The 13651-nt window shown below is 35.9% G+C and overlaps 1 protein-coding gene across 1 annotated transcript in view; it reads right to left on the bottom strand.

The window, feature by feature from the left end:
• Positions 1 to 3535: 3535 nt before the first annotated feature.
• LOC135202789 (troponin T, skeletal muscle-like) overlaps positions 3536 to 13651 on the bottom strand; it is a 29300-nt gene continuing 19184 nt past the window's right edge. Inside the window, exon 5 of the mRNA XM_064232249.1 lies at positions 3536 to 3737. Within this exon, the coding sequence (XP_064088319.1) occupies positions 3536 to 3737 (202 nt within the window). The remainder of the gene's footprint in view (positions 3738 to 13651) is intronic.

Genomic DNA, 13651 nt, shown 5'->3' with positions numbered 1-13651 from the left:
CCTACAAGTTGAAATAACCAAGATTGGCTCCTCTCAAAAATTAAGGTAACAAAATAAGTTACAGTTTTATACAATATGCCCTCATATGAAATTAAAAATTACAAGGACGATAGAGAAGGCTATATACAAATTAAATGCTGTAAAACAGTTAATATCTTCAGTAATAATAATAATAATAATAATAATAATAATAATGTAGAATTAGTTAACTAAAAGAAATCAGCTCAAAAGTCAGCCACACGTTCAAGATAAAAATAACTATGAATAAAAAAAAATTAAAAAAAAAAAGAAAGAGCGGAAAGGTTAGGGCGATACTTCTTAAAACTAGATTTTGTGAGGCAATCTAGTTAAGTCTAACATTTCTCTCTATCTATTTTAAGATTATAGGCCACTAAATGCTACAGGAGGTCTTATCTTTTTTCTTCCTATTCCTTCTGAGCGATAACCTGACGGGCTCGTTCATACGCACATAAAATGACTCTTTTTATGCCCGCTGGTAATCAGCAAGAAACGCGCATTCACCAACGAAAAAGAATTCCCATTGCGCTCCTTCGGAGTTCACATTGGCGTCCGCATTTTCCTCCAAAATGCTCGTGAAAAAAGGACTCGTTCATGCGCCGAAAGGCAGTCGCCTAAATCGGCCATCGCCGAGAATAGTAACCGTGAATGCTACGCAGTGGAGCGCGTTCCGAAAGGCAGGTGGTTATTTCACGCTGGCTCTCGAGCTATGAATAGTCACGGAGCGAATTAATAGTCACGTTGCGGTATTTTAGGAGCTCGGGGTCTATTTTTATGGAACGGCGATGAATTCTCTCGGTCGAATCCGTTACGTGATACGTAATTATATCCATCGTGTTACGAGCCAGTGATTTGGATTTTATTTCAATTCCGCATGACTCACTGATACGCTTATTTATGTATTTGTTCGTGCTTGGATGACACGAAATTGAACGATTAAAGATTTAGCAACAGCCGTCATTCATTTACAATCTAAGTTCCTCATTTAGACTTCTCTAAAGTCTTGAATAATACAACCCTGAGTTACACACGTTAAATCTTTTAAAAGACAACATATTGTCCACAATGTTTAAGGAACTACTGTTGATAATAATAGCAGGTCCCTCTCTCCTCTCTCCTCCTCTACTCTCTCTCCTCTCTTCTTCTTCTCTCTTATATATATAATATAAATAATATATGTTATATAATATATAGATATATATATGTAATTGAATTAAAGTTTAGCAACATCCGTCATTCATTTCAATCTAAGGTCTATTTAGAACTTCTCTAAAGTTTCTTGAATTAAATAACAACCCTGATTTACCACACGTTTAAATTTTTCTTTAAAAGGACAACCTTATTGTCCCAATTGTTTAAGGGGAACTACTTTGATAATAATGAGGTTCCCTCTCTCTCTCTCTCTCTCTCTCTCTCTCTATATATATATATATATATATATATATATATATATATATATATATATATATATATCATATATATATTTGAGATTCCATGAATTCAAGTAGCAATCTCAAAAATTCAGAGCCACGTGTGTTACCTTTTTGCTGGTATTCTAGAAAATAATAGATTATACTCACAATAAAGCTGTTCGGTCACTTCTTGCAATGTTTTTATTCAAAGAAGTACATCATTCCTTAACCGCAATGTTCCCTTGACTTGTGTTTCTTTTTATGATGATTATTCTCAGAACAAGGTTTCTAATCCATTTCTGTCGGGTTTTTCCTCAACGCTTATCCTTCTCTTTCCAATGCTTTTTCCCTAAGAATAAAGCGTTCGGTCTATTCTTGTAATATTATTCCTCAAACTAAAGCTTTCAGTTTTTACTTTAATGTCTTCCTCAGACTAAAACTTCAGTCTATCATTGTTACGTTTTATCAAAACTAATCCATATTATCTCTTGTTGTGAAGTTTAATTCGTCTCGTTATAGGCCCCATTTTAGTTCAAATAGAGCATCAAATCCCACATATTGCTTATATAGAAAGGATTACAATTCCTTCTGATCTCTCTCTCTCTCTCTCTCTCTCTCTCTCTCTCTCTCTCTCTCTCTCTCTCTCTACGGTTTTATTCCCATTCTCCTGCGAAGTAATGGTTTCCAATCCCTCTCGCTGTCCGCCTGTAATGGGATGGATACCGAGAGAGAATTAGTCATTTCATACCTCTTGTTTGGTTACTAGACAGGACAGTAAATCCTCGTAGTACACACAGCCAAGCTTGATGAATGGCGGCTCGCTAGTGACCTTAAATAGAAGAACAAACGTTTATGCTAGTAAACATACACTGCGGTTGATTATTAGTTACGTAGCTGGTAAAATAGTGACCAGTAGACTCTATACATATGCATACATGCACTTCATATTTCAGTAAATCCCTCAAATGCAATTATAATACTTACATTTATAGATTCATGCAGTTATTGTACATTTAAAGCTATATACTTGAACACTTTTACAAATGCTAGCAAAGTCAAGTTTCAAGTAAGAGTTTTTATAAGCAACTGTTTTTGTATTTTGAATCCGACAGTTTTCAGATTTTTTATTGATATAAAAACGAAGCAAAACTTTTCATTCAGTGTATCCGCAGTCTTAATGACATTGTATGCGAGCGGTGCTATTAATTTCTGTGTGTTTGTGCGTATCTGTGTCACTTTCATGTTGATATCGATTTGATTCTGTTAGATATTAGTCACAAACAGCAAGAGAGAGAGAGAGAGAGAGAGAGAGAGAGAGAGAGAGAGAGAGAGAGAGAGAGAGAGATCAAAAACATGAAAGGTGATCTTTTCTATGGTAAAGAAAATAGGAGAGGTTTAGCGCATTAGATAGATAGGCAGATAGATTTGTGCGTGTATAAAAGAGAGAGAGAGAGAGAGAGAGAGAGAGAGAGAGAGAGAGAGAGAGAGAGAGCCATAAAATCCATTCTCCTAAACTTCAGATCGTGGCGATGCGCCGCCACTATTTTTAGGTACGTGATATATCGGATTAAAAAAAAAACACACACACACTATTAAGTCTCCCGTCATATTTCAAGCATTTCTTCCTTCCATTCATGCGATATTTCTGTTCTCTTCAATACTTCAAGAAAAATGTCAGGTCGATGAAATGTCAAAAAGCTATTCCATCTCTCCTACAGAATGAGTCGCTCTTGCCATGTCTTCCAGCCCCTCGCATTGTTTCGTGTAAGCTCTCTCTCTCTCTCTCTCTCTCTCTCTCTCTCTCTCTCTCTCTCTCTCTCTCTCTCGCGGGTTTCGTACAACACCCGCTGACGTCATAGGGGGGTGGGTCCATCCAAAACTTCTGCGTGGCCACACCTCTCCAGCTTTCTCATTAGACTTTGCTCTCTTTTCTTTTCCTCTTCGGACGCTGTCCAAGTCATTCCGGACTCGGCCTCTCTCTCTCTCTCTCTCTCTCTCTCTCTCTCTCTCTCTCTCTCTCTAACCGTTCATTTTTCCTTTCCTCTCTCTCTTTCTCTCCCTCTTTTTTTTCTGTTGAGGGAGGGCAAAGCGTGAACTTAGTGACCTTAGAGGTTAGGTCTCGATGGGAGGTCATTATTGAAGGTTGGGCCAAAGATGAGAACATTATTTTTCGGTAACTGGAAGTCTTCTTCTTCTTCTTCTTCTTCTTCTTCTCCTTCTTCTTCTTCTTCTTCTTCTTCTTCTTCTTCTTCCTCTTCTTCTTCTTCTTCTTTTTGTGAAACTATTTCTGAACTTATAGGTCCTGGTCTGGCTCATTCAGAGAAGATCGCGCTCAAGGGCATACAGGTCGCCTGGATTTCCTCGTTCATTTACTGCGCTCTCTCTCTCTCTCTCTCTCTCTCTCTCTCTCTCTCTCTCTCCTCTCCTCTCCTACTCTCTCTCTCTATTTTTACTGTCTTTCGGAAAATATAATCAGAAATGCCTCCACCAACGTTATATCTTCGTATGCAGATTATGTATCCATAGCCATAGCCACATACATATACTCAAATATTTCTGAATGCCTGTATGCCTTCGAGCGTACACAATGTTATGAATAGTATTTATAATGCTGGGTCAATCACAATTGTGCAAAAGTAGGTAGTATATATACGCATGTTCACTGGGAAATTTCATGAATTTGTACATCTCTGTAAGCCAGATGTTTATATACATATCATATGATATATATATATATATATATATAATATATATATATATATATACACATACATATATGGTTTTTCAAATATTATTCTTTGTGAAGGACTGAATGAAAATCTTAAAATCTAAGTATATCATTATTTTCTAATGTTCAGTAAAAGTAATTTGTCCTGGTTTAGATTATTATTGACATTGACGTTATATGTAATGTTCTATGGCCAAGTATACATTTCTGAATCTATATAATCTACTCATCCATGTATGATATTAATTAGTAATATGAAAAAGGGGCTTAAGGAAATGAAGCTGTGTGTTTAGGAAACACATACTGGGAAAGCTTTCATGTTAAATTCAGCGAGTTACGTATGAATGAGGCAGCGGTTATCATATTTTCTTTCCTCAGAACTACAACCCGTTAGTGGATATGGCTTTAATCTGAAATAATAATAATAATAATAATAATAATAATAATAATAATAATAATTAATAATAATAATAATAATAATAATAATAACTTTGTAAACATCAAGGTAAACTGACTTAGATGGGCAAACCATTTCATCGCGGTCTTACGTTAAATTCGTGAACAACAAGGTAAACTGATTTAGATGGGCAAACCATTTCATCGCGGTCTTACGTTAAATTCGTGAACAACTTGTATATGATAAATTTTATATATGAATTATGAATTTCTTTATTGTATAAATATTACAAGACAAAATATACAAAAATAAAAATACTTATCCATACCAGTTGCAGATGATACCAGAAAAGTCAGTCCTTCGTCCCTAAGACGTGCTGAAGACTAAAGAGTTACCCCTGTGGAGCCCACCCCATAGAAAACGGGAACGAGGCATACGGCTCCAAGAAACTAAATAAAAGTGTGTCTCTGTGAGGTAGTATTTTCCGAGTGTTTCATATTCAAATGGCATCGTAAGGCTTTTTTCTACGAGCGAGCACTTAATGTGATGGTACCGTGAAACTCAATTATATTTTTCTTGAGTTCCTTTATCGCAGGAGACCTTTTTCTGTCTCGAGACTTTTGTATTAAAAAAACTGGCACGTTATAGACTATTACGGTGATGCTTTTTTATATAAAGTCGTGAAGTTAAATGGGGAAAAGAAATCGTATCAACAAAAAGAACTTACGAGTCATTGAACAAAAATGTAATAAGGGGGAACAAAAGCGAAATGGAAGGAATATTATTATTATTATTATTATTATTATTATTATTATTATTATTATTATTATTATTATTATTATTATTATTATTATTATTATTATTATTATTATTATTATTATTATTATGTCACTTTTAAACTCTTACCCCCAGAGAAGTTTTATAACTCATAGTAATTAAAACTTTCGTTTTTAAGACATTTTTGTTTAGAAAGATCACTGATGCATTATCTTAATGGAGCTCGCCCTCAGAGGAATAATGAATAAGTGGAGTAATATTCGTTGTTGTAAACTTGACATTATTTTGGTCAAACTCGAGATAGTTAAATGTGGGTTTTACTCACCGTAGAGTGTCACGAGTCTTTGCTTTTTCAGTTAATTGTCTTTATATTCAGGCCATATTTCTTTAGCTTAAGTAAGCTATATTTTGTCAAGCCCGTAATCACTGATTGAATTAGTGAAGTTATATGAATAATCACTTTGCACTTATAAAGGAAACACTTATGAAAGTAATGTTGTTCTAGAGGCAATGCATAGACCTGAATTTCTTACAACATCGAACCATAAATTGCATCCTCGATGCTTCACTGACTCCCTGGATGGTACCAAAGAATAATTAAACAGTAATGTCAATAATAGCAGTTCTTTAAGGGAGTTATTTATCATAATGAGATTAAAGATAATCTAAGACCAATTCAGTCGTGTTAAAACTTATATTACAACGAGCGAGTCTTGAGTTATCAATCATTATTATCACTAATAATTAAATAACGTAAAGAGAGAAAGACAGACAGTCAGACAAACAGACAGAGAGACTAACACAGACCTAGAGAGAGAGAGAGAGAGAGAGAGAGAGAGAGAGAGAGAGAGAGAGAGAGAGAGAGAGAGATGGGTGGGGGTTCAATTCTTAGATGTGTGTAACGGGAGCTGTGGATTATTGTTATCTTTTGCATGATTTTATTTCTTGCACAAATGTCAGCTTTTGACCCCACCTGTTCGCTCGACCTGGCCTTTATCGACGCCCTTTCAGTTCGACCAATCTTTTGTTCCTTCAGCATTGTATTGAAACAGATTTAAAAGTATTCCATTGAAAGTATATAAAGAAAGATAGCATCTTTCTTTAACGTTAAACGTATTTAATAAAAATACAAAACGTCAAATAATCAAATGACGTTCATCACGAAAACCAATTTCCATAATTCAAACAGAGATCTGAAAGTATTCCATTGAAAGTATATCAAGAATTTACTCTATTCATTAAGAGGTAATTGTATTCAATAAATATACTGAACGACAAATAAGGTTTTTTATTTTGTAGTTTCAATTTTGACCCGTTCAAATAATCATCTAAAGTTACTGTATGGTTAAATATGAGTAGAGGATTCTGTGCTCTACATCAAAAGAAAGGGGTGAAAATATGATCATTTCCAGAGGAAAGTATGGCAATTATATATATTTATGCAAGTCAAACCTGCGTCTCAAGTTACTCCACTTTGGCCTTTCCGTTTTCGAGTGAGATTTTCATCGCATTGAATCGGATGCGACGAACAAGAGAATTAACCATTAAATTTATCAAGCATATGGAATATAAAATTCATTGAATCACCGGCTGCACCCAAGCCAAATGCTACCTGCAACTGATGGTGGATTAAAGAAGAGATATCAAAGTAACCGTATAACTATATTTGTCGGACCATATACTCACAGACGCTCATACATACACATACAACGAAACAGACACACGTACACCAACACGCACATAATATATATATAATATATGTATGTATATGTATGCGTATATATTTATATAAATTTGTGTGTGTCGATGTATGTATGCGTCTGTGGTTTGTTATAACAAATTCACTCAAGCACGCTTCAATTTTAAACAAAAAATCGTATCCAAAGCATTCCATTCCGTTGAATCTAAATGTTATATACCTTATACAGAAACACCAATCACAAAACAAAAACATTAAAGGCTTGCAGAGTTGACAGAAATCAAATTATACAAAAGTTCGAATGCTGGAGACTTTTATTCCTCTTATGTAAATCTTGATACTCTAAAACGAAATTTGAAGATTAATTTGAAACGAAAACTTTGCTGAAGTTTCCCTTTATAAAATGAAAACTTATGCCGAGTCTAGAAGTTTTGGGAAAAAATGTAAAAAAAACTTTAAATGTCCCTTGTTTCAAAGGGGTATAATGTTCATATGATAATTAACCCCCAAAGCTTATTCTTCCTATAATCATTATCTTTCTCTCTCTCTCTCTCCTTAATTATCTGTATCTTAATCTTTTTGTTTATAGTAAGCCACGTTCTTTCTTTGGCCTGTTCGTCTCTCTCTCTCTCTCTCTCTCTCTCTCTCTCTCTCTCTCTCTCTCTCTCTCTCCTTGTATATCTGTTTTTGCTCATATTAAGCCATATTAGCTCTTTTACTGGTTCTCTCTCTCTCTCTCTCTCTCTCTCTCTCTCTCTCTCTTAGATTGCACCCGAGGACACTGGCGTCATTGCTTCTATTCCTGGCCCTCAAGGCTCGAGAAAAATGATGTGCTAAACACGAGGAAAATCTCCGAATATGATACAAAGCGGAACACACGAGTCAAATTTGTCACGAGATGTTCTCAGGAAGGAATGGTGGTTGCTTGGAACCTTTTCTCCTTTTTGGGGAATTTTTGTTCTTTCAGCATGTGTACGTATCTGTTTGGTGGATTGAATATCCTAAATGACACAGTGTATGTTCTCACAAACTATATGTATATATATAATATATATATATATATATATATATATATATATATATATATATATATATTATTCAGTTGTATTCCACATAGGAAAATGAAAATGGTATGTCTCAGAAAATATTGGCATTTTCTGAGACATACCATTTTCATTTTCCTATGTCGAATACGACTGAATTAGCATATCTTCGTGCCTAAGAAGACTACAGTATTATATGTGTATCTATTTGTTTGCTGACTTGGTCACTGTCACTTATTTGCTACTTTTGACCTTGCATATATCACAATGTTTTACCCAACCCTATATCTTCTTATATATATATATATATATGTGTGTGTGTGTGTGTGTGTGTGTGTGTGTGTGTGTGTGTGTATGTATGTATGTATATACATACATATATATGTATATGAGTATGTGTTTGTGTCTATATAATCAAGTGTATTTCTACATTTGTATAACAAACAGAAATCTACAGCGTAAAATCTTCCTCATTGATAATTGCCATAAAAAAACAATTTTCACCTCCACCCATAGAACAAAATCTTTGGAAACGCATAAAGTTTGTTTGAATAAAATGTTGTTTTCAACCTCCCTAAGATCTGACCAGCATGAAGGACAATATGAAAAAAAACACCAGTCGGCTTATGATCACAAATACCAAAGAGCAACATTAAAAAAGAAAGTAAAAACAAAAGGTGCCGATTGTGACTTGTGACATCTGTTTCAAGGTTCCAAGGGACAATGAACTTTCCACGGTCGTTGTAACACCTGGGAACAGATGATTTATTTATTCGTCTCTCTTTGTGCGTTTGGTTGTTTTACTTGCTTTTTTTTATTGGTTAGTTCGTTTTTCCGCTCATTTCTAAGTTTTTCTGTTTACTAAGTATTTATTTTATCCTTCTGTTCATTCCTCATACTGTCTTTTTTTTTTTTTAATATTAATATCCATCTCATCATTTATTTTCTACATATTTAAGCAGTTAGTTATTCATTGATATGCTTACTTATCCATGTTATTATCATTTTACGAATCTTTCATTTTTATTAACTATTTGCTTCTTTGTATACTTGCCTTCTTTTTATTACTATTACCTTTTTACTCTCAATTTTTCCTTTCTCAGTCCATTATGATTGTAATAGATTTTACCTAGACCGTCAAAAATGACAATAAGGGAGACTTTAGACGGTATGTTCCGACCATTGGGACGTTATGTACCGTCCCAAAGCTATATATAGGCGTCCCGAGCTCACGAAGAAAAATGGGACTCGTTGGATTTCGAAATATAAAGGTCAGGGGGGGCGGGGGAATAAGGTACCAAGCAATGTGTCTGTATAATATAGATATATATATATATATATATTAATATATATATAATTATATATATATAATAATATAATATAAATAATATATATTATATATATCATATATATATACGTATATACACACACATGGGATCTTTAAGTCCCTTTGAAACATCTCCCTGAATTTCATTAATTCATTTAGAAAGACGTTTAAATGAGTTCTGATCGACTTACCTGTTTTTCGTTTCTTTATTTTTTAGGTTGTACAAACTTATGCACGTTTTTCCGATTCCGAGAGAGCAAAATAATAGCAATTTTGACGATGCGCGCGTGACTCGTTAGGGATATGAATAACACTAGTATTAATAACTACTCTACAATAACCGGACCTTTTATCAATACATATGTCGTGTGCAAATCTCTAGTTTATTTTTGTTACGCACGCGAAAGATATAGGTATACGGTCCAGTTAATGTACGTGAATTATCATTACCACTGTTATTATTCAAATCCCTAACGACTCATTCGCACATCGTATAAATTGCTATTATTTTGCTTTCCCTGAATCGAATAAGCAACCTAAAAAAAAATAACAAAGAAGAAAATTTAATGAAATGTTTCTAAGAGACTCAAAGATCTTTCGTAGATATTTGTGTGTGTATGTGTGTATACACATTGCTTGACGCCTTATCCCCTCCCCCTGACCTTTGCATCTCGAAATTCTTCTGATGCATACAGTTCTTTCCCCCCCTACCCACCTTCTCCCCAAAGAGAGTCCCACCTTTGTTCGTTCGCTCCCAAGGCCTCGTGCGATCGCCAGTATTCGGGAACCGAGCGATGCATTTCGCCAGTAATGAAGAAGAGATCTCTATATCTAAACAGTTCGGTCGGAATTGTTTTAATTCGCGTCTCCCCCTTTTTTCTTCAAGTCCCCTTCCAACCCCCTCCTCTCTCTCTCTCTCTCTCTCTCTCTCTCTCTCTCTCTCTCTCTCTCTCTCTCGTCTACGAAGGTCAAAGAGATTGTCGAACCATTGTTTGTCCCGCAGAAACCCGTCGTTATTTTTCTTCTGGTGTTTATGTTTAGTAAACACGACCGTTGGTGGACAGTGGCCATTCTCTCTCTCTCTCTCTCTCTCTCTCTCTCTCTCTCTCTCTCTCTCTCTCGCCGTCGTCGTTCGCCAATTCTTCTGGAGTTCATTGTTCGCGATTGTTGTGATGCGTGAGTCGATTTTTATCTTCAGTGGTCGACCTTCAAGAGTTATTGGAAATACGCCTGCGGGAGGCTAAAATTATCAGAGGTTTTTCTTCTTCTTCTTCTTCTTCTTCTTCTTTTAAGGGCACAGAATTCAAGGTGTTTGTATGTAACACCTCCCCAAAGCAATCGACATCGCCTATCGCACGAAATAGGTAGAAGAGCAGAGCAAAGAGAGACAGACAGACAGACAGACAGAGACAAGGAGATTGCTTGTTTGTATGGTGCTTTTACGTTGCATGGAACCAGTGGTTATTCAGCAACGGGACCAACGGCTTTACGTGACTTCCGAACCACGTCGAGAGTGAACTTCTTCTATCACCAGAAATACACATCTCTCACTCCTCAATGGAATGGCCGAGAATCGAACCTGAGACCACCGAGGTGGGACGCTAATACCATACCAACCACGCCGCTGAGGTGCTTCAGAGACAAGGAGAGAGTATTGAGAAGTACAGCGGTTAACTAACTGAAATAAATAATACGCATTCAAATACAGGAATGACTGTTAGATGACCCCATTTTCTATGTTTAAGCTAAAATAAGACACGAGAGAGAGAGAGAGAGAGCGAGAGAGAGAGAGTATTCAATAACATAGTGCTAATTGTACTGTAATATATGCATTCAAATAGATTCAAATTAAGAAAATTACGAAGCAAGAGAGAGAGAGAGAGAGAGAGAGAGAGAGAGAGAGAGAGAGAGAGAGAGAGAGTTGTAAATGTACAAGGTTACGGCTTCAAATAGACGAAAAAACAGATGGTGACCTTCCCTCTCTGTTTCAAGCCAAGAATGAACAAGCAATAGAAGAAAGAGAGAGAGAGAGGGAGAGAGAGAGCGAGAGAGAGAGAGAGAGAGAGAGAGAGAGAAGAGGGGAGAATAACGGAGATGAGCCTTGAACATATATCTCCCTCGTATCCTTCTAATCCCCACCTTCAGCGTGAGATTAGAAAATAAAATAAATGAACCAACAGACAGTTAATGGTCTGAGCTAGAATTTGAGTAATTCAGCGAGAGAGAGAGAGAGAGAGAGAGAGAGAGAGAGAGAGAGAGAGAGAGAGAGAGAGAGAGAGAGAGAGAGCTGGGTCACAGGGAATGAGCTTCAAAATTAGTTTCTTCTCGAAATAGGAGAAGGTTAATGAATTCAAAGCTACATGCCTAACTTTTTTCTTTTCTCTTTTTCTTCTTCTCAATCTCATTTTTTGCTGCTAGACTTGAATAAAGCAGTGATAATCAACGGATTGCTCTCTCTCTCTCTCTCTCTCTCTCTCTCTCTCTCTCTGTCTCTCTCTCTCTCTCTCCTTTTCACTGACGCGTTTCCTGTGTGCCTGTGTGTGTGTAATACATTTACATACAGTAACGCTACACACACATATACAGGCATATATATGTGATTTTGTGATTAAAAATATGTACATATACGTATATCTGTAAAAAAAATTCTTTTGTTAAAACAGGATACGTCTCAAGTATAAAAGGCCCATTAAAACACTGGTTTAAAGCTAAGTGTGGATGTTAGTCCACCGAAATATAGTCACTAGCTTTAAACCAGAGTGTTTAAATGGGCCTTTTATACTTGATACGTATATATATATTATATATATATATATATATATATATATATATATATATATATATATATATATATATATATATATATATATATATATTGACACATAACCTTTAACTTAAAAGGTAACAACCTTTACAGGAACGAAATGTTACACAAACAGGGCGTAGCACAGCTCTTGCTGTATTCCATTTCGCTTTTTATGAGGAGTTTAGGATGAAGTTTTCTTAGTATTTAAATTTTTTTTTTCCTAAAAACCACTTCCTGGCTCGAGTACTCAGTGGATACTCGACTGTTGGGAAGAAAAGGAAACTTATAGATAAATCGATAGTTAGATAGAAAGATGAATTTTTCTTTATATTTGCAAGACATACAGATTAGGAGACAGAGACCTGCCACTAAGCGTCACGTCTTATCTATACTCTTGAAATTGTGTGAAACAGATCCGAAATAATCTATATGGGAAATGGAAGCGAGCCAAGATATGGACCAATCCCATCTTCATATTTGAAGGCCATTCCTTGTTGGGTGGGCGGAGGGGGCCTGGCGGCCGTTGGACGAAGATGGGGGAGAAACAATAGAGAGAAAGATAAGCGGGAGAGAGAGAGAGAGAGAGAGAGAGAGAGATGCAGTTTCTCACCAAGTTCAGTATCTTGCATGATTCATTTTCTTCCCTTTGGTACAAAGACGTATTTCGGCTTCATTAGATTCTATCTTCCTATACAACAGCTCTTTCTCTCTCTCTCTCTCTCTCTCTCTCTCTCTCTCTCTCTCTCTCTCTCTCTCTCTCTCTCTCTTCCAGAATCCAGTTTTGTTAGTAGTCCTGTATTTTCATTCTGCATTTTTTTCCCTTTATTGTTTTTGTTACAATTATTCCTCCCTTTTTTTATCTTTTAGTTGCCTCTGTGCTTCCTGCCCTCTTGCCTCCTTACTCAGTTATCCCTTCATTATCACTGTCTTTCCGTCTTCACATTTTTATTATGATTTCATTCTTCCCCATCTCCACATCTTCATTATTTCCCCTCATCATTCTTCTGACGTTTCGTGTTTCCCCTCAGGTTTATCACCTGACGTATCACATCCCCTCAATCATTATCTTACCTTTCTTATTACCATCTCCACTCTCCTTATCTTATTTCTTAGTCCTCCTTTCTATCTTTCCTCGTGAATTATATGCTGCTTCTTATCTTTTTCATTCAGTCCACCAAACAGCAAGTGTCTGACATGAGGAATTTCGTGACGTCATCTTTTTGCTACGTCATTACATTTGTGACGTCATCTCGATCCTGATAATTTTAGATAATAAATACGGTGGATCCAAGATTTTTCATGTTGAACATTTTGGGTGATGTACCATATGAACCGATGAAGATTTTTGAGGTGTGTCACATGAACCGAAGAAAAATCTGGAGGTGTCATATAAACCAAAGGTTTTGGATGTTATCATACAAACCAAAGACAATCTAGGGGGTGT

Source organism: Macrobrachium nipponense, chromosome 33 (genome assembly GCF_015104395.2).
Source record: "Macrobrachium nipponense isolate FS-2020 chromosome 33, ASM1510439v2, whole genome shotgun sequence".
NCBI lineage: Eukaryota > Metazoa > Arthropoda > Malacostraca > Decapoda > Palaemonidae > Macrobrachium > Macrobrachium nipponense.
Note: the sequence above shows the minus strand (reverse complement) of the source record. Positions and strands in the feature narration are given on the sequence as shown.